The sequence below is a fragment of the Petromyzon marinus genome, chromosome 6 (assembly GCF_048934315.1).
Source record: "Petromyzon marinus isolate PM22_M1 ecotype Great Lakes invasive population chromosome 6, UKy_Petmar_22M1.pri1.0, whole genome shotgun sequence".
NCBI classification, from domain to species: Eukaryota; Metazoa; Chordata; class Hyperoartia; order Petromyzontiformes; family Petromyzontidae; genus Petromyzon; species Petromyzon marinus.
This window is the reverse complement of record NC_133672.1, coordinates 5,459,214-5,484,112: the sequence shown is the minus strand read 5'-3', so window position 1 is coordinate 5,484,112 and position 24,899 is coordinate 5,459,214. Positions and strand designations below refer to the sequence as shown.

Here is a 24,899-nt window from a genome sequence, read left to right as displayed (position 1 = left end):
TCGATCTTAAAGTTTCACAAGACAGGCATCGAATCGCACGTGTACGAATCCACATTTCTGATCCATGCAGATCATGTGCTCATGTTGTATTGAAGCTAACGAAGCAAACTAAAGTTTCTAACACGAGGTGTACAATAATATATGAAATTATACAAAAGAGATGGTAAATATTAGGTGAAACATAATAAATTATTGACTCAAAGCGTGGCCCTGAATAACGACAAATCATCCAATTCCCTTGGAGGCCAGTTAATTGTTACCCACCTCTATTTATACACTAGGTTTGCCACGATATAATTTGTCACGATACGATATCAAATATCACGATACCCACGTCTGAAAGGTTTGCAATTGTATTTTTACATTTCTTTAGCATTGTTTTTTTGTCCGTTGCTATAATAACCATTGTTACTAAATATCACCTACGAGTTCACTCAATGCAAACCTAGCACAAGTCTTGGTATTGATTGTAATCATACAATCAATAATGCTTAGAATGCACGGGCTGTAATGCAGATGCAAAGAAATAATTCAAGGTCCTTTGAAAATGATGACACCACATAACTGCCATGGCATCAATTGCTTCTGAAAATGTTTTGCAAGGCACCAATTATATGGATAATAGCTATATATTTATATTCTTAGTTTTTTCGGTAAAGTCACGTTGAAGAGAAACAACAAAATAACAAAATATATATAAAACAATAAAAAATTCTCACGACGTTTCGACCATAACTCAAACGGTCATCATCAGGTGTGTCGGTTTGCATACATTTATTTTGAAAACGGCATATTTATTTATATATATAAAAATAACGTTTGCGTCACGCGCAACGATGGCAGTTTGCCAGGACTAGTCCATCTATTTTTTGAAAAGAGGAGGGGGGAGACGAAATTTGTTTTTATGTATGCTGTCTGAAAGGCACTGTAAGCGTGAACAATCAATCAAGAACTGAAATGATTTATCAAATCTTTCCAATGATTGCTAAGATAGAATCCATCTTCTCGGTTGAAATTGTCTCTGTGTTTGTATATGTGGATAGCCTCATGAACGAATCTCTCATGGAAGCCAGATGGCTTACAAAGAACCTCCGTCTTGGAAAAGTCAATGGCATGTGAGCCTACTGAATTAGAACAATGATCTGCTACGGCCGAGGTGTTGGTCCTACCGTGTTTAAGGTCTGCTTTATGTTCACGAATGCGGTCCGAGATATGGCGTTTGGTTTCTCCAATGTAACTACTACCACAGAGGCAACTTAGTTTGTAGACACCAGGGTATTGTATGTCCGGAATCACATCTTTTACAGACGGAACCAGATCACGGATTTTATGTAATGTGTTGAAACGGACCTGGATCTTGTGTTTATTCAAGATTTTGGAGATCTTTTTTGTGATCCCAGCAATGTAGGGTAAAGTGATGGTTTTGAAAGGCTCCTCAAGAGGGTTCTTCTTCATGGTTTGAGTGATAGCTTTGCGGATTGTATAGTCGGAGTAACCATTAGCCCTAAGAGCTTGGTGTACGTGCTTGAGTTCACTGCTTATGTGTTCCTGGTCGGATATGCATCTACAAATCACACTTATCATTGACGGCAATAATGTCCACATCGGATTGGGAACATGTAGACAATATGACTGCCTCTTCAGCTGCTACTATGTCGACCAAATGTAAGGAAAACCTGATTTCCAAATTTAACCTCCTCTTAAACAAAAGACCGGACCCACACACCAAAAAGTTAGACGTTAATAAAGTCGTAATTAATCGCAGTAACAGTTCTATTTCCGATGGTCTGAAATCCGTTTTAGCTAAAGGTCTAAACTTTGCAGTCACACCTAAACACATACCAGTTAATGATATAATTGCCCAAGTAGACGTTGCTCTCAGGGGCCTGGGTCACATCGCTGCAGACGTAGCAAGATCTGAAATCGCTGCAACCCTCAAAAACGCTAAGATGCCAGCTAGCAACCTCAGCAAAGATGAGCGTTTTGAATTATATAAATTAAAAAAGAGGAATGATATTGTAGTTCTCTCAGCTGACAAAGGCAATGCTACTGTTATCATGGATAAAATAGAATACAACAACAAAATTAAAGAATTACTCGACGATGGTAGTTATACAAAAATAAAAAGAGATCCCACCAACAGCCTCGTCACACAAACCAACAAAATAATTTCTGATTCAACCGCATTAATTGATCAATCTAAACAGTTTTCGTTGAAACCTTCTGCTGCCAGGCCACCAAGATTATACGGCTTACCAAAAATACATAAAGTTGATACACCTCTTCGTCCCATAGTCTCTACTATCAGCTCCCCCACCTACAAACTAGCTCGTTTTTTGTCTGAAATCCTGCGTCCTTTCACTGGAAAGACCACCTCTGCGGTACAAAATTCTACTCACCTGGTATCAACAATCAAGGGTATTTCCCTGTCCCCAGACGACCTGCTTGTCAGTTTTGATGTAGTTTCCTTATTCACCAAGGTTCCTGTACCTGACACCATTGCAATCATTGAAGACTTGGTTCATCAAGGACTAAACACTGAGGTACCCCCCCTGGTGAGACACTGTTTAACCAATACATACTTCACTTGGAATGGAACTTTCTACAAACAAACTGAGGGCACCCCAATGGGCTCCCCCCTTTCTCCAGTTATAGCTAACATTTTCATGGAGAAATTTGAGACTGACGCCATCCAGACTGCCACTCTGCGCCCAACCTTATGGAAGAGGTACGTGGATGACACTTTTGTCATCTGGCCACATGGCCGGCCTGCTCTAGACAAATTCTTCGACCACATCAATTCCATACACCCAGCCATCAGATTTACCATGGAAGTCGAAATAGATGGCAAGATACCTTTTTTGGATGTCCTAATTAAAAAGAGACCTGATGGTTCAATGAGCCACTCTGTCTACAGGAAAGCTACCCATACGGATGCTTATCTGAAACCGGATTCCCACCACCATCCATCACAGAAGAATTCTCTCATCAAGACTCTGTATCATAGAGCCCAATGCATATCCGACCAGGAACACATAAGCAGTGAACTCAAGCACGTACACCAAGCTCTTAGGGCTAATGGTTACTCCGACTATACAATCCGCAAAGCTATCACTCAAACCATGAAGAAGAACCCTCTTGAGGAGCCTTTCAAAACCATCACTTTACCCTACATTGCTGGGATCACAAAAAAGATCTCCAAAATCTTGAATAAACACAAGATCCAGGTCCGTTTCAACACATTACATAAAATCCGTGATCTGGTTCCGTCTGTAAAAGATGTGATTCCGGACATACAATACCCTGGTGTCTACAAACTAAGTTGCCTCTGTGGTAGTAGTTACATTGGAGAAACCAAACGCCATATCTCGGACCGCATTCGTGAACATAAAGCAGACCTTAAACACGGTAGGACCAACACCTCGGCCGTAGCAGATCATTGTTCTAATTCAGTAGGCTCACATGCCATTGACTTTTCCAAGACGGAGGTTCTTTGTAAGCCATCTGGCTTCCATGAGAGATTCGTTCATGAGGCTATCCACATATACAAACACAGAGACAATTTCAACCGAGAAGATGGATTCTATCTTAGCAATCATTGGAAAGATTTGATAAATCATTTCAGTTCTTGATTGATTGTTCACGCTTACAGTGCCTTTCAGACAGCATACATAAAAACAAATTTCGTCTCCCCCCTCCTCTTTTCAAAAAATAGATGGACTAGTCCTGGCAAACTGCCATCGTTGCGCGTGACGCAAACGTTATTTTTATATATATAAATAAATATGCCGTTTTCAAAATAAATTTATGCAAACCGACACACCTGATGATGACCGTTTGAGTTATGGTCGAAACGTCGTGAGAATTTTTTATTGTTTTATATATATTTTGTTATTTTGTTGTTTCTCTTCAACGTGACTTTACCGAAAAAACTAAGAATATGAATTACTGCAGTCACGAAAGCTTTAAATCAAAAGCTATATATTTATTAGGGTTATCATATTAAGTTCATTATTTCATGAACGATTTAATATTTAAGGAAAATGTCACAATTTGTAAAATGTGTAAATTATATCGTAGAGTACATCATATCCCTAATGCACACACAAAGACCCCCGTATAGCCTTAACAGACTGTAGGGGCAAGTGCTGTTAGGGAGCACCTATGAAGGCCGGCACGGCATACGAGGTGGGTGGCCAGCACCACGCACGACCGCCTTTGTCTCCCCAGTGGCGATGTTTACGCACCGCACCAGGTACTCATTTGAGGCTGAGTCGACCTAGGGGAGGCCCAGGACCGGTTCAGATAATCGTCACTGGCGTTGGCCGTGAGCGGAAATCAAACCCGGGTCGCCAGGTTCATAGCGCAGGGTGGTGATGTCACCGTATGGTGCACACAGCGCGACACCATCACCACTCCCGCTGGGCCAGCAGCCATCATCTCACGAGACCGTGCAATATTCACGTTTCACACTTCCCCTGTGAATAATTAAAATTAATTCGTGCTTCCTTACAACCAAAAATTATCCACAATCTGCCAAAGCAAGTGGGTGAAATAAAATTACTTTGATGGTTAAGATTGTTCGTTAGATTGGATTTTTTTTTTAAATGTAATTGGGCACGAAGCCAACGTTGTGATGTTCTTCAAGTTGTACAATTATGTTAACATTGTAACAATCGCTCAATGGGTTTACAATTTGCTTTTTTGCTCGAATGCGTGTTGTTCACATGAGTAAAAAAAGGCGTTGCTAAATTTTGAATGAATAAAACATTAAACCTCCTATTAAACCAATTATCCTCATCAAGAGCCGCATAACTATTCACGTCCACTGGGCATGTATAATGATGAGGAAAAATGAGTCAGAATTTTATAATGCATATCAGGGGAATAATTGATCCTGACTTGTAATTGGAAACCCAGTGACACTATGACGTGTGTGACTTTGATCGGAAATATGCTTTTTGGTGAAAGATTTAAACAAAAACTGATACAAACTGCAGGGTATAATGTGGCCCGGTTGTCCTTGGGGAATGAGGTCTTAGCAGCAGCACCAGCAGGCTGACCTATACAAGGCCAGGCGGTCTAGCGCTCAACACGCTCACCACAAAGTCAGTCCACCGTTTCATTTTCACCACCGCTAAACCACCAGCACCGTCATCTCTGTGGGGTAAATTATTAGAGTTCGTCGACTTCTGCTGAAAAGTTGTTTCCAAAGACCCTGCGATGGACACAACGACCTGAGAGGAGACTCTGCGCGCGAATAGTATCTTGGAAATCGCGATGGCGTTCATCTTTATTTCCGATTTTATAACAAATGTGGCTATCGGCATCATGACACGAAATAAAAGTGTCCATTTAGTAACCTTGCAGAGCAGCGTCGTCATCATGCGTATCAGATACTGGGGCTACAGAATGACATTTCATTGACTACTTCTAAGATACCTTCAAATCACCTTTTTTGCTTACTACACTCTAGGGGTGGCACACCTTCCAGTTAGCCCTGCTATAAGGAAATACTTGTTGGATCTGTACAGATTTGTGTATTCTCAAAGTTTAGCCAAATTATGTGAAAAACAAGAAGCAGGATAGATTGTTTCCGCGTCGTCATTTGTGACCAGGCAAAGACCGTCAAGGTCATTAAGCCGCGTTTCATCACGGACGGCTGAATCTCACATTCGAAACCAAGATCTAAGTGATGCGACCTCAGGGATCTAAGACCAGAGACACTGGTCCACCTCTGACATCCCACGCTGACCTCGCTTGCGCAAGGTCACCTGATGGATTTGTCCGTTTTAAAAGTGTTTGTGCATTTTCCCCATGTTATCCCGATTGTGCTATTATGTTTACCGAACTATACATTTTACGTCACTTATTGTTGAGCAGTCCTTCACGACAGGGCTGAAACCATGAACTCGCAATGCGAGAAACCCCGGTTTAATCACCGATTGGAACCCAGGAATGCAGCAGTGCCAGCTCAGCGCTCTGACCTCCGCCTCCTCGGTCATGCCATGAATTGTGAAGTGACGGGCATGGTCACTTGATGAAGCAAAGACGTTAAGTTGGGGTAATGACAATACCATTGCCCCCCGCGCTTGCTTAGCCCAAACAATATGCGAATGTTGAGTTCAGGCTAATGAACCAACCAGGACAAGAGAGAATTCATACCCGAACAAGAGGGTACAAAACGATTGCCCCATCATTTTTTGACTGCGTGTGAAATGAGAGCCGACGTCATGCGTGCGGCGGTGCACATCGAGGCCAACGCAGTTCCGGTGACGTTCGATATGCGGTCGGTGCGAAGGGATCGTACCGTCGACGGAGCCAAATTCCTTCTCGTGCGCGCGAGTCAGGATGTCTTTGTAGAGGCCCTCGGCCTCCTTGTACTTGCCCTGCTTTAGGTAGCAGGAGGCCTGTGAATGGCAGAACATGCGCACATGCATGTGCAAGAAAAGACACATGGCTATCACTGCAGCGAGAGGTAGGAGGGTGGTACAAAACGTTCAAGGAATTACCAAACACCATTGAAGTTGCAGGTACTTATACTTCGTGTTGAGTACACTCAAACAACAACATATTATCGACAAAATTATCTACACATTCTAGAAAGGTGAGCTCTTTGTTCTGCGAATGGGTGGCCGCCCGCAGTCAAAGAATGGTTTGACTCTGCTCATTTATGCTCAACAGTGGTGGGAGAAGCCACACGACCGTGAAGTGGTGCTACTCTACGATATCAGCGCAAAATGTGTAATGGCATAAACAATGAGGACACACAGATATCGGACACCCGTTCGTGCGCCCGATAAGTGAATTTTTTTGGTGAACAAGTGAGCGAGCGGGTTAGCCAGTGATTGTCTGTGAAAGCTAGTAAATGAAAGAATGGCAACGCAAATGAGCAAGTGAGTCAAAGAGTGAATGAGTGAGAGAATGAGCGTATGAGCAGGTGAGCGCAAATGAATGCGTGAGCAATGGGCGAGTTGTTAAGAAAATGAGTGCACAAGCAAGCCAGTGAATGATCGAATAAGATAACAAATAAGCAATCTCGATTTAAAGCTTTCGTGATTGCAAGGATTCATCTTCTTTGGTTCTTTCGGTAAAGTCACGTAAGAAAGAACCAAAGAAAATAAGCAATCATCTTAAAGTGCGAGTATGAGTAAATTAGAGAGTGAGCGCATGAGTGAGTAAGTGAATGAGCAGGTGAGCTTAAGAGTGTAAGGCAAGCGAGTGAGGGTGTGGAGTCCAAGTGAATGTCAAGTGAGTGCTTAAGCAAACAACTGAGTGCGCAACTAAGCAAGCGAGCAACGAGCGATAGTGAGTGACCGAAGGAGTGTGATGGTAAGTAAGCGCCAGGTCACCAGGTTGTTCTTGGTCTTGGCCACATTAGGGTCGTCGGGGCCCAGCTGGCTCTGGTAGATGTCGAGCGCGCGCTGGTAGTAGTGCTCCACCTCCTCGTACTTGCTCTGGTTCTGGCACAGCAGCGCCAGGTTGTTCAGCTGCTTGGCCACATCCGGATGCACTTTGCCCAGCACCTGGTGGAAGGACGACATAGCAGGAGACGCAATCATTGCGGTTGTCCGCGAGCCAACTCAAAACTTGCGCCAACACTAATTTTGATCGACTGACTGCATTGATTTGAACCAGTGGAGCGGTGATGCAGTGGGAAGCGTACTGCGCTATGAACCCGATGACCTGAGTTCAATTCCTGACCATGGCCAATAATTATAATCGGTGGTGCGTGCTATCTAAAACGGTCCCGGGCACCCACAGCTGCCATTCACCATCGTGCACTGACCAGCATGAGACGGTATGCGTCTAACGACCCGTCCCATAAAAAATATTAGCCCATGGAGACAATAATTTTTTTTCTAAGGGAAGACCTTGATAAAAAAAAGAACTGAACAAATATCAATACCTACAATGACATAATAATAGAGAATCATAATAATAAAGCCTAATATTAACCCATTCAACTTTACTCATTTGGGATAGTCCTAAATTAAGCTGTTTGGCTACTTCCTTTCACGAGTGTTTGGCTTCATGTGGGAAGATATCAAAGAACCCGAAGAGAAAACACACTGGCATCTCCTGGCAACACCTCGCAGCCTCAAGTCCTGGTGGCGGTGGTGACCCATCCGAGTACTAACCAGCCTCAAATTCCCAGGATCCAAAAAAATATGGTGCGATTTTTATTCATCACAATTTATTTATGATAATAAGAGTGACCACGCACACAAGACACCATGCCTCAAGATAATGAGACACGGCTCATAAGAAATGCACGGCCCAAGGTGTGGGAAGTAAACGGGCATGGCAGGTGAGGCGCAGCCAAATAAAAACCCCGAGCCGTTTCACAGACAGCATGACACAAACATAACTCATTTCCCAACTTCTGTCGCACACCCGTGGCGCTAAATCATCTCATGAACCCCACCCTCATCTTTTATCTGCGCCGCACAAAACGCCCAGAGGCAAACTCGTCGTCGGCACGGGGTACCAACGACAGCACGGTGAGAATGTCTTTGTCGCGGATCTGGCACCGTCACCGAGATGAGCGGTGCTGTCCCTACTGTCTGTGCGGGCGAACCGCCGGCACTGCCGACGTATGGAAAGGGGTGCCCCCCACGGGCATGCCGAGGCCGGGACCAGGCCAATCAAGTCAGCGAGCGAACTGCAGTCCTACTGCCCACGCCATTCCCAGTGCCGGATGCTGGATACAGCCAGAGCAGCCTCTGCTGCCTTGCTCGATTTACTCAGCCGATGTTTTTTTCTACGATTGTTCCATGAATAACGTGCAAAAAAAGATTGTGACTCTTCCCAGCTCATACCGAACCAGTATTGTGAGTACATGTCAAAATGAGAATGGTTAATTAATTTTTACAGCATGCCTGCGGCATCAACAGTGCACGACAGCGCCCACCAAACTCGAAATTGCTCTAATGCGCCAACCCTTCACTGTCGATAATAATGCTTCCTGATGCACGAAGGAAAGTTTTGCTCTCCCGTCCGAGTAACCGAATAGATACACGCGTGTTTTAAATCCGAAAATATAACTGATGCCGAGAGATGAATGAGAACTTTGTGACACTTGCACAGTCCGAAAGTTGTACAAACAAGACCGATTACTGCCAACACAAAACCGTATTGTACGTACTGCACCCTGCAAACAAGCAAGCCACTGTCAAAAACAGCACGCTACTTTGCTCAACACGAAACGCCGAGCAAAGTGGATATCCACGCAAAGTTCGTTCAACCCCTCAAGGGCCAGCACTGTGAACCCAAATCTCTTGGGTTCACAAAATACTTGTTTGCCAGAGGTAGGGAAGCATACACTTATCCCATCTGTAGCTCAATACCATCGCCCACTCTTAAATCTCATGCCATCACCCACCAATCTCACATCACACTCAGCAGCAACCAAGCAGCTGTCCTGATAAATAATCTACGTTTTGCGATCGCTCCTCCTTCCACCACAACGCACAACACAACAATTATTCCCATTTGGCAGATTAGCCAATACAGTACCCACAATGCCGGGCTGTGTCAGCGAAGACCAATCCTGAAGGTTAAATGGCAGGCGCGGCTCAAACCGCCCCAGAGCCCGGATCTCACCTTCTCCCGAATCTCCAGGGCCCGCTTGCAGAGCGGCTCCGCCTCCTTGTACTTGCCCCGCTTGCCGTATAGCACCGCCAGGTTATTGAGTGTGGCGGCCACCTGGGTCAAAGGTCGCGCGATGACAAGGCATTGCACAGATATGCATACTCGCCAAAGGCGGCATGGTATTAGATGCCCAGTAGATGTGTAGTGCCCGAATTCAATTACTTTTTCTGAAAAGTCACTATGACATTACCGATCCATACGATGATGCTCACTGGACGAGACTGGCGATGTAAGGGTGAAAGGCAGCCAAAGGAGGCCTTCATTCAGAAGTGGATAAACAATGGCTCATGATGATGGGTGAAATTAAGATGCTTTGGTCCTACCGCCGGGTGGTCCTTGCCCAAGGTCTTCTCTCGGATGGCCAGAGCATCGTTCAGAAGGCTCGCTGCCTCTTTGTATTTGTTTTGATCCCTGCAACGGACATGGGTGACGCACTATTGGAACAACACGGAGAATTGTTTACTTTGTACGAGCATAGGAAAACGACAAGATCCCCTATTCAGATGTGGTGGGTAGGTGGATAGGTGTATGATTGAGTGAAAGATGTAAGTGAGAGGTGATTAATCGAGTGAGTGATTGAGTCAACATGCAAGTTATTGGCTGAGTGAGAGAGAAAGTGAGTGCATAAGTGTGCAATTGAGTGAGTGAGCAAATGATTGAGCAAGTAAGCGAAAGGGTTCCTGAATGAGTGAGCGACTGAGCAAGTGCACGACTAAGTGAGTGAGTGCATAACCGGATTAATAAAAAGTGAACACGTGAACAAGAGATTGAGTGAGTGAACGAGCGAGCAAGCCGTCGCGCGCGTCACCTGTAGACGAGAGCGAGGATGTTGAGCATGGTGGCCACGTCCGGGTGGTCGTGGCCGCTCGTCTTCTCCAGGTCCTCGAGCGCCTGCTTGCAGAGCGGCACGGCCACCTCGTAGCGGCCCTGCGACGCGTACTGGATCACCAGGTTGTGCAGCGTGCGCAGCCGCGCCGGGATCTCGTAGCCGCCCTGCTGCGCTGCCGCCGCCGCGCTGTTCACCGCGTTGTGGCTGGGCTGGCCTGCGCAGCCATGCCCGCAAGGAGGTAGGTGTCGGCAAGAAGACGTGGTGGGTTGAGCCGAGTACGGACAGATGCTGATAACGCGCTGCTCTGATGGCGATGATTGTGATGGTAACAAAGATGACAATAAGAATGACAATGATGGTGGTGGTGATGATGATAATTATTGTTGTTAGGTACCGTGAAAACTATGAGGATGGTGATAATAAAGATGACAATCAGGATGATGATAATTACAGTGGTGATTACGATGATTTCTAGCAATGAAGAAAATGGTGATGACAATGGCAATAATGATGATAACAATGACGACAGTGACAATTATAATAACTATGTTGATGATAATGGCAATAATAATGATGATAACAATGATGCCAGTGATAATTATAATAACTATGTTGATGATAATGGCAATAATAATGATAACAATGACAACAGCGATGACAAGGATATAAAGAGCAATGGCAATGATCATTATCGGCAATGTTGATAATGATTTTAATGAAGATGATGGCATTGGTGACGAGGATTGTACCTTGCTCTTGTTCATCCTCCTCGTTGGGGAACAAGTCATCCAGAGGCTCCTTGCAGGGCTCCGACACTTTCTCCTCTTGCTGTGAAAACCAAACAGCAAACGTCAACAAGTTGTGCATGCACAAGCTCGTGCAGCGTTTCAGCGCAAAATCAACATGGCCAAAAAATACCAACCACTCTCTGAACCGCATTGCAGTCTCTCTCAGCAAAAAGTTAAAGGAACATCATTTAAATAACCATTTGGTGCAACAAGAACACACAAGAGCCGATTCCACTATATTTTTTTATCGATTACAGGTACAGTCATAAAACTATTTCTATGGCGCAGTGATTGGCACACTGATCTGCGTTCGATTCACATCCTCGGCTAACCTCAGTGGCGAACGCCGCCAGAACTGGTCCTGGGCTCTCTTCTAGGCCAACTCAGATAACCGCGAGGCCACTTCTCCCCGACACTCATTCACATGCATCAACATATATACAAGAAAATACAATCACCCAGGCCCGGCGCCACTATATATCCACATATCCTACGAGCGCGAGGACATTCCAACTTTCAAGATTATTTTGTTTCACCAGCATCAAGTGAAAGAGCGCGGGGGAGAAGAGGTGGGGGGGTGGAGAGGAGGGGCAGAGGAAAATTAGGGGAGCAGATGAATCTGCCGAGACCCACCGAGGGCGAGATGTCGTCGTCATACTTCTTCATCTGGTTCATGAACTCCAGGTGCTTCTTCTCCTCCTCGAGCTGCGCCACGGCCTGCTCGCTGCGCTGCAGCTTCTGCTGCGTGTTGGCCAGCTCGTCGCGCAGCCACTGGTTCTCCTGGCACAGGCGCCGCACCTGCGCCCGCAGCTTCTGCTTCTCCGACTCCACTGCGTTCAGGTGGCTCGTCAGCGCCACCATCACCTTGGCAGTGGGGGGTGGTGGAAGAGGGGACCGTGAGTGTGGATGGGCCCTGACCGACAGGGGAGAGTGAGGCCGACAGGGAGGTGAGGGGGCTGACAGGGAAGATTAATTCCGCCCATAGGATGGGCTGTCCTCTCGTCCACATAAGGTAGTTTCATTGGACTATTTATGAGTACATTTGCTGACACAGCACTTACTTTTTGTCATGCAAAGGCAAATAATGGCTCATTTTAACAAGCAGAAGCAAGCAACATATGGTATATATGATGAGATCAGTGGGAGGTTGCTCACCCATTTTTGCCCAAGAGGAGAAGCAATCAGATTTGGCCTTGTTTTGTTTTACTACTGAAAAACATTGTGCCGCAGCCCCTTCCGCCGACGATTATGGCCAGACCCTCGCCCATCCAAGCACTCACCTGAGCCTCTCCGAGCCCCAGGCGAATCATCTCGACGGACTTGCAGAGGATGTTGGCCTTTTCCTGCACGAGGGCACTCTCCGAGCCCTCCTTCAGGCATCCCAGCGTGTCACCGAGGCTCTGCGGGGTGCAAAGCGACACTCAGCGGCGGGCACGCCAAGGGGAATCGCGGCTGCTTTACCATCTCAGCCGGCTCCATAAAATGTAATCTCACGGAGAGAATCACTTGTGACTGGTGACAATAAGTGTGAATTTATTCTATAAATGGAAAAAAAAATATCCTTGGTTGCTCCATACATTTAACGAGTGAGGTGTGAAATCCTATAATATGCAGTTTATGCAAATAAGATTTCATACAAACATTTGACCTTTAACACGATAATTTAGCTAATTCGAATCAGCGCTGCGTGTCCCCTTTAACGTCTACAATAATCCGGTGCATGCAGGGACAGGGGAAGCTCCCGATGGAGCAGGGGGAGGGGTGAGGGGTGAGGGGGAGGGGTGAGGGGGGGCGAGGTGACAAGATAGAGGACATCTGTGAAAAAGAGCTTCATAGCCCATCTGATTCCTCCAGGATATATAAACATTCTGATAAAGATTCTGATAGCCATGGGCCCTGGTAATAATTTATAACCATTGAATCTCACCGGCTTCCCGTTAGTATTTTATAAGATAATAACGTGGGTGTCATTCAACCTGTGTGGTTGTATTCAAATTGAATGATTGCATCTTGCAGACAGGACTGCAAATCAAGGCAGAATTCTTTTTTGGTCTTCGCTTAGACGGCTCATAAAAGCTGTGTTACAGCATTGAGCCAACATCCCTGAAAGCCTGGGATTTTATAACAGTAGCCACCCATGATTTAACATTGATTTTTCTTTTTTACTTTTATTCAGCTAAGCCCAGTTGATGGGCAAAACATATAAATATGCTGGATGACTGACACACAACAAACCAACTGCTGTTGGGTGTGAAATCAATCCCTATTCTTTATCTCCACGTAAAAATAATAAATCTTCACCTCTACAGGCCCATTGGCCTTCTAGATATATTAACCAGCAGTGTTTCTTCAAGCAAGCAAAATGTGGAATGGTGGTCACATTTTGGGTCTCATCAACAGCCAAGCATGCAAAACAAATCATGCTGGTTTAATTCATCCTGACCATGCTCATGGTTAATATATGTTTAGAAGGCCAATAGGTCTTCAAGACTGTAGAGATACAGAACAAAGGCCCACTTATTTATTTAATGATGCATAATGCTCCAAGACAGCGCGTCGAGTATTTTTATACAATCATTCAAATTACTTCGGGAGCATTATTTTGACTTAATTTTTCAGGGCCGAACATTTTCCGATGCCTGCGTGGATCACAAAAGGAAGATCTTTTACCCCACATGACTTTGGCGACAGCAAAACTGCTATAAATCAGATGAAGTGTCATAATACAAATAAAAAAACGCTCAACGGAGGTGTGCTCTTATTCTGGATATAAATACCTATCCACCTTGCCAGGGCCAGTGCCACCGAGATCTTTCAGTTCTGATCGGGGTTGCGGCCAGCCGTGGTTAAACCGGCTTCTCGAGCGGATGGTCTGGGCCTGATCAGCAGTTACTTGGCGACGACACCTGGACTTCCCGCCTCATCACGCTGCCCGTGGACTGTTCGGGAGATTCCCACATTTGAGAGTAAAAATGTGGGGGCGGCCGCAAATTATAAAGGGCCCCCTCCCGAGTAATTGACCACAAAACAAATGGTAAATTATTTTTAAAATAAGTTATTACCTCAGTAGGCTTTGCCTGGTAGGATGGGGATGGCTTAGTTTTATTTGTAGGTTTTTGGGCGATTTTTTTTAGCTTTCTTATACTTTGCACTACTATCGTGTTTTTGTATTGTTTGTTGTTGTAACGTTCTTAACCGCCCCTACTGGACATGTGTGAAAAAAAGAGCTTCATACCCCCATCAGATTCCTTCAGTCAAATAAATATTCTGATTTTGATTAGTCAATGAATCGACAGTCGGGCCTCTAAAAATAGATCACCCCGGACGACTGAGTGGGAGTTCAAGCGCGAGCGGTAGCAACCTGCAGGTAGGAGTCGTGCTCATGCTTGAGAGCCTCGAGGCCCTGGATGACCGTCTTGGTGCCGGAGATGATCTCTTCCTGCGAGAGGCGCTCTACCTTGCCCTCCTTCCCCTCCTTGGGGGACAGCAGCGTGGACATGGTGGTGGCCCCCCCACCCCCCGGCCGGCCTGCCCGCGTCACAAGTCACGGCCTACGCAGGTATGGACACACGTGCACAAAAGATGAAGACAGGAATCTTGCCCCCCCCCCACTCCACTGTAGAAGTGTGGAATCTCCACAACTACATCAGCGGTGTAAACAAGAGGAGAGCACAACCACTCCACTGTGACAAAGTGGAAACCACTTCTGTCTATTTTCCTTGTGAATGCATCTATAATTGGCAGCCCGTGGTTTCAAAGTCGTCATTCTACAATGACAACGGAAGAACCAAACTAGGTCATCTGTAAAAACAGGATAAACAAAAACACGGTTCAAAGACTGGCTGGACAACTACGCAGTGCACATTTTAAACCGATTACTAGTTTCACTTCGTAAAGCGCCCTTAACGCGGCTTAAAACCACATGTGGCAATGGAGCGCACGCAGCTAAAGCAACTGGCCGGCTGAGCAGGATCGTAACAGACAGCTGTAGCGAAAAGTGGCTAGTTATTTATTTAGTATCTGCAGCTGCACTCTTTTTTATCATTTAATTTATTCCAGTTGTTCTATCAGCATCGTCGGGAGAAAAGGGCCCATATGAAGCAGATATTACAGAACTGTTTCTGAGATCCCTCCAAGTGACCCTTGCTATCCACACACTAGGAAATTAACTTTCCTGCGACAGAGAAAAGTTTGTCGCATGGCAACCAAACCGATATTTTGTATTTCTTAGAGCTGGAATTAATGCTAATTAAGTGGGAAAAATGTAATACATTTAATGTGATGGGTTTTATGTAGTCATTAGTTTATTGGATGAAACCATCCACTCCTCACAATTAAGATACGAGTTTAATCACGGGTGGCTGAATCCGATATCCGAACCAAACATCTCAGCAGCGACAGGCTCAGTGTCTTTGTGACCCCTGAGCCCCCTAGTCACATCGTGGCAGTGCTTTCTTATAGAACGTAAACAAGCTGTAAACAGCCCCCCCCCCCCACAGCACACCGGCGCATGGCGTAGCAATAAAATCTCCATCATCCCAACCACCGTGGAGACGCGGCCTTGCTCCTGGTCATTCCAGGCACGGCAGAGTCATAAAACAAACAGCAGCGCACGCTCGCGCACCAGACGGAGGCGCCGAGGATCGCTCGACAGCCACAATTATGCATCTGCGTTTGAGGTGACGAGAGTGCGCGCCAGCCACAAAACAGACAAACGCCTACAATAACCTTCAGACGGATGCGGGCGAATTTAGTTTATTTCGTCAGTAACGCAAAACAGCACGCGGACAATATATATATGAGTGAGATTGATGCGAGGGAGGAGTTTTAAATGGAGCAATACGAAAGGGGAAGTAAAATTAATGGGTCTGCCTGCGTGGCCCATGTCGGGTGCGGTAGATGCACTGCGTGTGCATGCGAGCGTAGATCGCCGTAGCACAGACTCAGATGCTGCGCCAAGTCTCATGGCCTGACTAACACTCGGGTGCCCTCCAGGATCTATTGACACACGAGCACCAGCCTAAAACCAGCCTGGACTGATTAGTACACATTGCTAGGCACAAATTAACATCGATTCTCGAAGCTTGCACTACTTGCATACCGATGTTTTGTAATTCATATATGTTTCATATCATGGGTTTACGTCACCCACGCAGCCACGTGTTCAAAGAAGGAGAGATTCTTCAATCGCTTTCATTTAATCGCCGGGGGAGAGTGAATCACTGAAGGTCCTTCCCCACCAGCCAACACAACCGGGTGAATTGTCATGACTCTGGGTCACAACTCTTTGAATTCTATGGATATTTTTTCATAATTAGATGAATCTATATATATAGTTGTAAGTCCACTTTCCATTGTAAACAAATTAAATGTATCTTCTTTGGTTCTTTCGGTAAAGTCACGTAGAATGAGAATAAAATAATAAATTGATAAAATAAAATAACACAATAATATTCTCACGACGTTTCGGCCACAACACACTCCAGCGCTGTCCTACCAGACAGTCTCGCCCCCTTCACCTGATGAAGGCCGCTTGTGTTGTGGCCGAAACGTCGTGAGAATATTATTGTGTTATTTTATTTTATCAATTTATTATTTTATTCTCATTCTACGTGACTTTACCGAAAGAACCAAAGAAGATGAATCATTGCAGTCACGAAAGCTTTAAATCGAAAATTAAATGTATTATACCGGTATTTCTTTTTTTACCATTGTTCACGATGCTAGCCAGTGCAGCAGATTGGTGAAGAAGGGATCAGTGGTCACTCACAAACGGTGTTAGCCATCGCCAGGAATCGAACTGAGGTTGCTGACTTCATAGCACAACGTGCTCACCACTCTGACACCGCACCCCCCAATCTGTAGCCAGAACAGCAGGACCATGCTCACTGCTGCATTCATAATCTATGGAGATTAAAGTATGGGCGTTTTAGTGAGAGAGTGCTTATGATGACATGTGACAAATAATGACACTGGCTTTAGAACACACGAAATAACACCATCCATATGCACATACCACACATGGCGTAATACACATTTGTACACGTGTCAGAAATACCATGGTGCGTTATCATTTTGATATTCTACAACCGTGCTGATTTGTTGTGTTGATGGCATGTGACAAATAGTGAAACTGGCTTTTAAATCACATGCATATCCTCTCGCCACGCTCATACACACACAGCTAAAAGATTCCACGTATACCCATACAAAAGACTGTCGGCGAAGAGTGCTGTTAGCGAGCACCTATTAAGACTGACGTGACTCACACAAGTTCACACAAAATCAAGGTACTTGTTTAAAGATTAGCAGACCGAGAAGAGACCTGGGACTAGTTAACATTACACTTTCTAATGATGTTAATGACAGGTAAGCAAAGCTTGGACATCAGTGTAGATCGTGCAACCACCACTCTTGCAACATTACATACACATACTCGTTGGTTCTTTCGGTAAAGTCACGTAGGTATAAAATAAAATAAACTAAATCACGACGTTTCGGGCGCAACACAAGCGTCCGTCATCAGGTGGTGACAACCACAGCAGGAAACAATTGCTGAAGTGGACAAAACGGCTGCCGTGACAAGAGGCTATATAGGTAAGATAGGGGGGGGAGGAGCAAGGGAGGAGAGAGAGAGGGGGGGGTAGGGGAAGTGGATTAGAGGACGAGCAGACAAAATGCGGGGGGGGGGGAGTGGGCGGGGCTGGGAGTGGGAGGCTGAAGAAACCGGAGATGCGGATATGAAGGCAACGCCATAAAGCAGTTAAGGTTTTAACTGCTTTATGGACTCTGCTTTATGGACTCAGCGAGGCATTCTGAACTAAATACGTTTGTTGGGCATGTATCAATTTATTGATTAAAATGAAAACTTACGCTAATGACACATACATCGACATGTGCACGAGAGAATCGGCTATTTACAACAAATTGCATGTGAAGAATAATACGCAATTGACACATTCAGGCCACGAATGGAACCATGAATGTGACAATGCGATTGCACTTAGCTGCCACATTCACTTTCATTCATAAAACACAAATACAAACCCAGACATACACTGTACACTATGAATGGAATAAACGATTCATATCGATGTTTAAGATTCACAGTGCACGTGTAACATGGCGTGTGCGGTGTGTAGCATTCGATCTTTTTTGAGTTATGCGGATAATGTACAAATGACTCGCCAATGTTCCACTGAAGCTAACGAGCACAAAATACTTAACAATAGTTATCGAAAATAATGAGAAACAATACAAATAGCACGGTAAGGGGCCGTCCATAAATGACGTCACGCACCTGGGGGGTGGGGTCAGACATTTGTGACGATGTGTGACGAGGCGGGGGGGGTTGACAAATGTGACGTCACATCAAAATGCGCAACTTTAAATAAATATAGACAACACGTTCTACTTAATTAAATAGACTTTTTAATAAATGTTTTCTCCTACAACATCAGAGTGCAGCGCCACATTAAATACGCACTACAATGACAATAGTTTAAAGCGATTTGAAGCATTGTTCTTTATTTTTTGGGGGAGGGGGGGGGGGCAGAGCTTTGCAGCGTCATATGAAAAATAACTGATCCTTGAATCGATCCACAACCATCGGGGGATTATGAATGAATTAGCACACGCCTATTAACGCATGGCAGGATAAACTGTGCTAGCGTCGTCCTGTTGCCACTCAGCCATTACCATGTAGGGACAGTGGCATTTGGGTCATACGCACATGCACACAATCATCCATCTCCAAGGGACTTCGTGAATAATGTACAATATATATGCAGCATGGTAGGGGATTTCACAGCAAGACATTTCGAGGATCAGCTATTACACTCCACGAGCCTCCAGCCAACGATGCAGACATAAATCCACTAAACTGTTCCGTAGCGAGCAGACAAAAGTCACGTCCCCTTCTGGAGCGAGTTTATCGCAGCCTATTTGCGCACAGCGACCGCCGCACGGACGGCGGGCACCCGCCTTTAAATGGTTGTCCTTTATTTAACCAGACGAGGACCAAATAGCCTTTGGTGTGTGAGTGCGTGCTTTTATTGTTAAGGGAGAGCCGTTTCACTGTAACTGCTGAAGTGTTAGGCATGGGTTAGGGGTGTAACCATGCACAGATTCGACAACTAATATTCATTCTCGAGCCTACTATTCAATAATCGAATCCCATTTGTGAGAATCGATGTTTTGATTTGTGTTGCTTGTATCGGGTTCACGGGAGCCCTGCGGCCACGAGAGGCCGCAATGTTTAATTACAATGTAAAAAAAGACATGAGCGCTTCTTGAAATGGACCGTGACCGTGATTTGCAAAGTCATGGGGAGCAGGGGGTGGGTTAACCGTTGCATGTCTGCTAGTATAGATGTGAGATTTCTAATAGTTAATTATTTTACAACTGCATGTGTGAGATCTGTCAAAATTTGGACTTATGCCATAAACACCACAACAAAAGCAGCCCCCCCTCTATGAAATTAGAAAATACAAAAAACGCAGGCTGTGTGCACTAAATATGCGCAAGTATGGTAAGGTCATCTTTGCATGCAAAGTACCCTGGGATTCCTGATCTTTTAGTCTGTTCAAGGCACTTTTTTTTTGCAAATTTACTATAATGAGCTGTCTCCTGAAATCAAGGGATATTGTATCCAGTGCGTAAAAAAAACACAAACTGCTCTACACCATGAAGCATGGTGTGTATACAAAGGTACCTTGAATACAGCCGCGAGGGCAGGCAGTGTAAACAGTTGAATGTCTTCACAATAATCACATAAATTTACAATCCTTTGTCATGAAAGCCTCCGCAGGCAAGTGGTGCTCACTAGGCTTGAATGAACATAGTTCACCCCGCTGATTAGTATGGGTTGGCGAAGGGGGCGGGTGTGGTGGTAGGACTGGTTCAGTTTCAGTTTCTTTATTTTGGTATAGCCCTGTGAGCTATTCGGCTCTTGAATCGGGTGCAACCACAACAAACAAAAAAACAAAAACACGAACAAGAAAACATCTTAAAGTGACTGTGACTTTGCAAACAAAAAATCCATGAAAAAATCAGCAAAATATTCCTGAAAAAAGCACCGTACACCAACGCTGTGTGCAAAAAATCCCAGTGGGATGCAAGTCAAACAACAACAACCACAAGAAAACTTAGATTAAGGCCATCAGTCTAACTCCGTACTACAACAAAACAAACATGTCCAAACCAGAAAACGTTTTCGAAATCACCAAAAAATAAAGCCATAATTGCAACGTAACAGTGATCATAGGGACTGTGACCGAATATTTACAATAAACTACATAAATAACATGTAACACCAAATCCTAGAGCCATAGCTGGCTGCATGAGTTACTCCACAACAACAGAAGCATCAGTTGGAGTATCAAATTTTTCAATGCACCTTTAAGATCAGCACGTTAAATCAAAGTACAGATAACACTTTGCAGCGTCATCCGGGGCGAAAACATTTTATTTTATTTTACGCAAATGAATAGCAGTGGCAGCAGTAGAGCAGTTTTGAGAGAAGATCTCATTGGTAGCGATTCAAGTTGCAGTTTATTGGCAATAGCATTCCAGACCCTGGGGGCATCAATAGCAAAGGCCCTTCCTCCAGTTTTTGTACGGCAATAGGGAATGTGAAGCTGGTAAATGACCAAAGACCCGAGGTCAAATTTGTTCTTTGAAACAGAGAGGAGATCCAGCAGGTAGTCTGCAGATTTTTTTGTAAGTACATCGTGAATAAATAAGATCTGGTGCACAAGCCGTCGAACATTAAGAGATGTTAAGTTTGACCCAATGTAGAGATCACAGTGGTGAGTCCTATATGGGCAGTTCAATGTAAATCTTAAGGCCGAGTGATAGATGGAATCAAGCTTCTTCAGTACAGTACTTGGGGCTGATTAATACACGATGTCACAGTAGTCAAGTAGAGGCAGTATGGTAGCTTTTATCAATTCCAAACGGAACATTTGGGGGAAGCAGTGCTTGTGTCGATACAGAAAACGAATTTTTATTTTAGTCTTTTTACCGATAAAATCAATGTGATCTTCAAAATTCAGTTTTGAATCCAGGATAACCCCAAGATACTTATAGATCTTAACTTGCTCTATTTGATAATTATTTAAGGAATGTAATTGGGGAAAAATAACTTACTGCTTTAGTCCTGGTGAGAAGCATAGCACCTTGGTTTTGGAGGTATTTAGGACTAGTTTAACAGCAACTAGCTGATGTTGTAGTTTGTTGAAATCACCCTGTAGCTTAGCAATCACGTCATCCGGAGAGCGGCCAGCAGTAATCAGTATCGTGTCATCTGCAAAAAGATTTACCTTGGAATGATCCAGGTCAGTGCCCAAGTCATTGACATTAAGAGAGAACAAAAGGGGGCCGAGGTTCAGATGCCACTCGCCACCAATGGGGCGGTGACACGGCACAGCAGCCGCACGTTCACTCGCTAGTTGCAGAGGTCCATGGTTCGAATCAAGTCAACGCCCTGATTATTACTGCGGGTGTAATAACCGTAATAATGCTACTCTGCGCCGTCTGCTTCACAGTGGACGTTAAAGATCCTGTGGCATCATTCTCAATGAGCGGGCCATTATGTGCTGGCATCAGAGTCCAGATTGACCAAATTATAAAATAATCAGCAAATGGCTCAATTTGGATTCTGCATAGCAATCATTTCCCTCTGCTGGTAGACGTATGTCCCAGGTCACTCTTGTAAATTAAGACTCTCTCTCTCTTGAGTTCTCCCCCTGGTGAAATAAAATAAACTTGAACTTGATGATAGTTGTGTCCGTGAGTCAAATTCAAGTCATCGGGTTCAGAGCACGGTGCACGAACCACTGCACCACCGCTCCCCCCAGCTTAATGACTTATGAAGCATTAATGAGGCCTGTACTCTGTAGGCTGTAAACCTGCCTTCTTGAGATTATTACAACGGATATAATTCTCATGCCATGCTCCTCACTCCTCCGATTAATTAATTTTGATAATTACTAAAGGGATGAGTGAGCGTGCAATGTCGCCAGCTGCTGTCACAAAGTTGTTAACGGAACGAGTTAACTGCCATGCACTGTGAATGTGGGCGCTCTGTCCTGCTTCATCGTCACATATGATGGATTAAACTTAGCTGATCTTTGCAATGGTTAAGTCTGACTGGTATGATGTTTTTTTTTTTAATACAAAAGTTGAGAGCATGAAAAACAGCGAACGCATTTGTACTGGCACGAGCTGAGTAACGACTCTGTACGTATCCACCTCTTTTGAACTTGTAGGCCTTTTCGGCTCTGCTGTAAACCAAATATCCTGTCACATTTTCTCCAGCAATTCAGGAAAAGGACAGAACAAACGTTGCTTATAACAACGATGCACTTGCGCCACAATGAGGTCACGCGCGTGCGAGCTATTTCACGGAGGCACGCAGCTCAATTCCACAACGGCACCAGCCAGACCGACCACGGCGACGCGGGCTGTAAAAATAAAATGACCATCCGTCGATTAATGATGCCGCTGTGCAGCGCAACCCACCGCTGAAGGCATATAGAGTTTTATTTAAATCTTATCTCCCATCACCAAGGCCGGCAGCGGCCTACTATGCGGAATACAGATGCACGACGCCCACAAGCCACGCCAATTTGTGGGGGAAATTTTTGAGAGTGGAAGAGAATAGATTTAAAATTGTAGAGGCTGCATTATCGCCAACGAGGGAGGTTTTGTTGTTGCTCTCTTCTTCGTCCTAATTTTTTTCTAAGCCGGGACATCACATTTTTCAGATGCTTTGCATGCGCATGGGGAATTATGCAAATAACACGGCTAGAATATGTAAATGTTGGAGAAGTAATGGGAGGAGGGATCCGGCTGTGTTTTCTGGGCCAGCCAGTGGGTCTTGGGACCCGGTAATAATATATTTCCGCTGCTGTGGTGCTGGTGCACAAGGCAATTAGAATATCGCGCTCACTCGAACTGGGGGGGGGGGGGGGGGTCTGTGTGCAACAAAATAAAAAAAATCTCATTTTGTCTTTTACCATAACCTCTTATTCGTCTACACTAATGGCAAGGATCACATGACTTATAAGATTAAAACCTTTATTACTGAGACCAACATCATTAAAACTGTAAATAGTGCCTGCCGTGCATTGGTTAAGCAACTCCTAATTATGACAAAAGCGACAGTGGTACGATTAATCTTGCAGTAAATAAGCAGAGCCCCGATTGTTTCATAATAAAGCTCTGTGACTAGGTGGGTGAGGGGGTGGGTAGATGGCTGGGTGGGTGGGTGATGGGGTGGGTGAGGGGGTGGGTGAGAGGGTGGGTGGGTGGGTGAGGGGGTGGGTGGGTGAGGGGGTGGGTGGGTAAGGGGGTGGGTGGGTGGGTAAGGGGGTGGGTGGGTAAGTGGGTGGGTGGGTGAGGGGGTGGGTGGGTGAGGGGGTGGGTGGGTGAGGGGGTGGGTGGGTGAGGGGGTGGGTGGGTGGGTGAGGGGGTGGGTGGGTGGGTGAGGGGGTGGGGGTGTGGGTGGGTGGGGGTGTGGGTGGGGGGGTGGGTGGGGGTGTGGGTGGGTGGGGGTGTGGGTGGGGGTGTGGGTGGGTGGGTGGATGGGTGAGTAGTTGGGTGCGTGAGTAGGTGGGTGGGTGAGTGGGTAGGTGGGTGGGTGAGTAAGTGGGTGGGTGGGTGAGTGGGTGAGTGAGTGGGTGGGTGAGTGGGTGGGTGAGTGGGTGGATGGGTAGGTGGATGGCTGGTTGGGTGGGTGGGTGGTTGAGTGGGTGGATGGCTGGCTGGCTGCGTGGCCATTTCAGTTGCTGGCTTAGTTTGGTGGGTGCGTCGGTGAGTGGGTGAATATGAGTAGAACAGAATGGAATGCATAAATAACAAGCCTATTAAAGTTATTTCAGAGGTAGCTTTGTGACATCTTCTTCCAGGTGCATTTTTCCTCCCGACGCAATCCATTGATGTCACACAGCACACTGCGGAAATGTCTTATTCTCTTAACAACATGACGCCGCCAAGTCACGCAACTGTAACGTACTTGGGCAGAACGTGCAATTAAAACAGAACCTGCCATGACATCACGGTCACGCAGGGCCCGTCCCGACAGGCTCAGGCGACATGAAATCCCACTAATGCAAAGCGGCTCTTTCCCCGACGCCCCGTACAGTAGTTAATGCAATTACTTTCACATCCCCCCGGTTTAAGGGCGCTCATCATCTTATGACAGCGGAGGACCACCCACCACGGGGGTTCATTCGGCAGCGGAGGATGCGGCCCCATAACAACAGTGTCATTTGTATAATCAGCAAGGCATCGTTAAGGATACTGCGACATCGGGAGGTTTGAGCAATTCCCTGAATGAGCGTTTGGCTTCGTGTGGAAGGTAAATGAGCAACCAATGCGCACGTGGAGATGACACTCAAGGCTCCACGAAGACAGATTCAAGAATACACTACTAATGTATGCGTGTATGGCTTATACCGCCATCTCCTGGACACCTCGCAGTCCAATTCCACAACACCTGGTATTCTCAGGCAGTCTCTCATCATTCTCTTAAGCAGGCTCAATCTTGCTTGGCTGTTTAGGTAAGACAAGACCGGGCACATGCAGGGCGGTTTGGTCATAGACTAATGAGTACGCACACCACC

The 24,899-nt window shown here is 45.5% G+C and overlaps 1 protein-coding gene across 4 annotated transcripts in view; it reads right to left on the bottom strand.

The window, feature by feature from the left end:
• Positions 1-24,899, bottom strand: part of LOC116939785 (kinesin light chain 1-like) — a 55,437-nt gene that overhangs the window by 16,660 nt on the left and 13,878 nt on the right. For all 4 annotated transcript variants that reach the window (XM_032948590.2, XM_032948591.2, XM_032948592.2 and 1 more), the window contains exons 2-10: positions 14,633-14,822; positions 12,552-12,671; positions 11,905-12,135; positions 11,233-11,311; positions 10,463-10,697; positions 9,978-10,065; positions 9,607-9,708; positions 7,353-7,526; positions 6,311-6,410 (exon numbers count right to left, since the gene is read on the bottom strand). In XM_032948590.2, coding sequence (XP_032804481.1) covers positions 6,311-6,410; positions 7,353-7,526; positions 9,607-9,708; positions 9,978-10,065; positions 10,463-10,697; positions 11,233-11,311; positions 11,905-12,135; positions 12,552-12,671; positions 14,633-14,770 — 1,267 coding nt within the window. In that variant the 5' untranslated portion in view covers positions 14,771-14,822. The remainder of the gene's footprint in view (positions 1-6,310; positions 6,411-7,352; positions 7,527-9,606; positions 9,709-9,977; positions 10,066-10,462; positions 10,698-11,232; positions 11,312-11,904; positions 12,136-12,551; positions 12,672-14,632; positions 14,823-24,899) is intronic.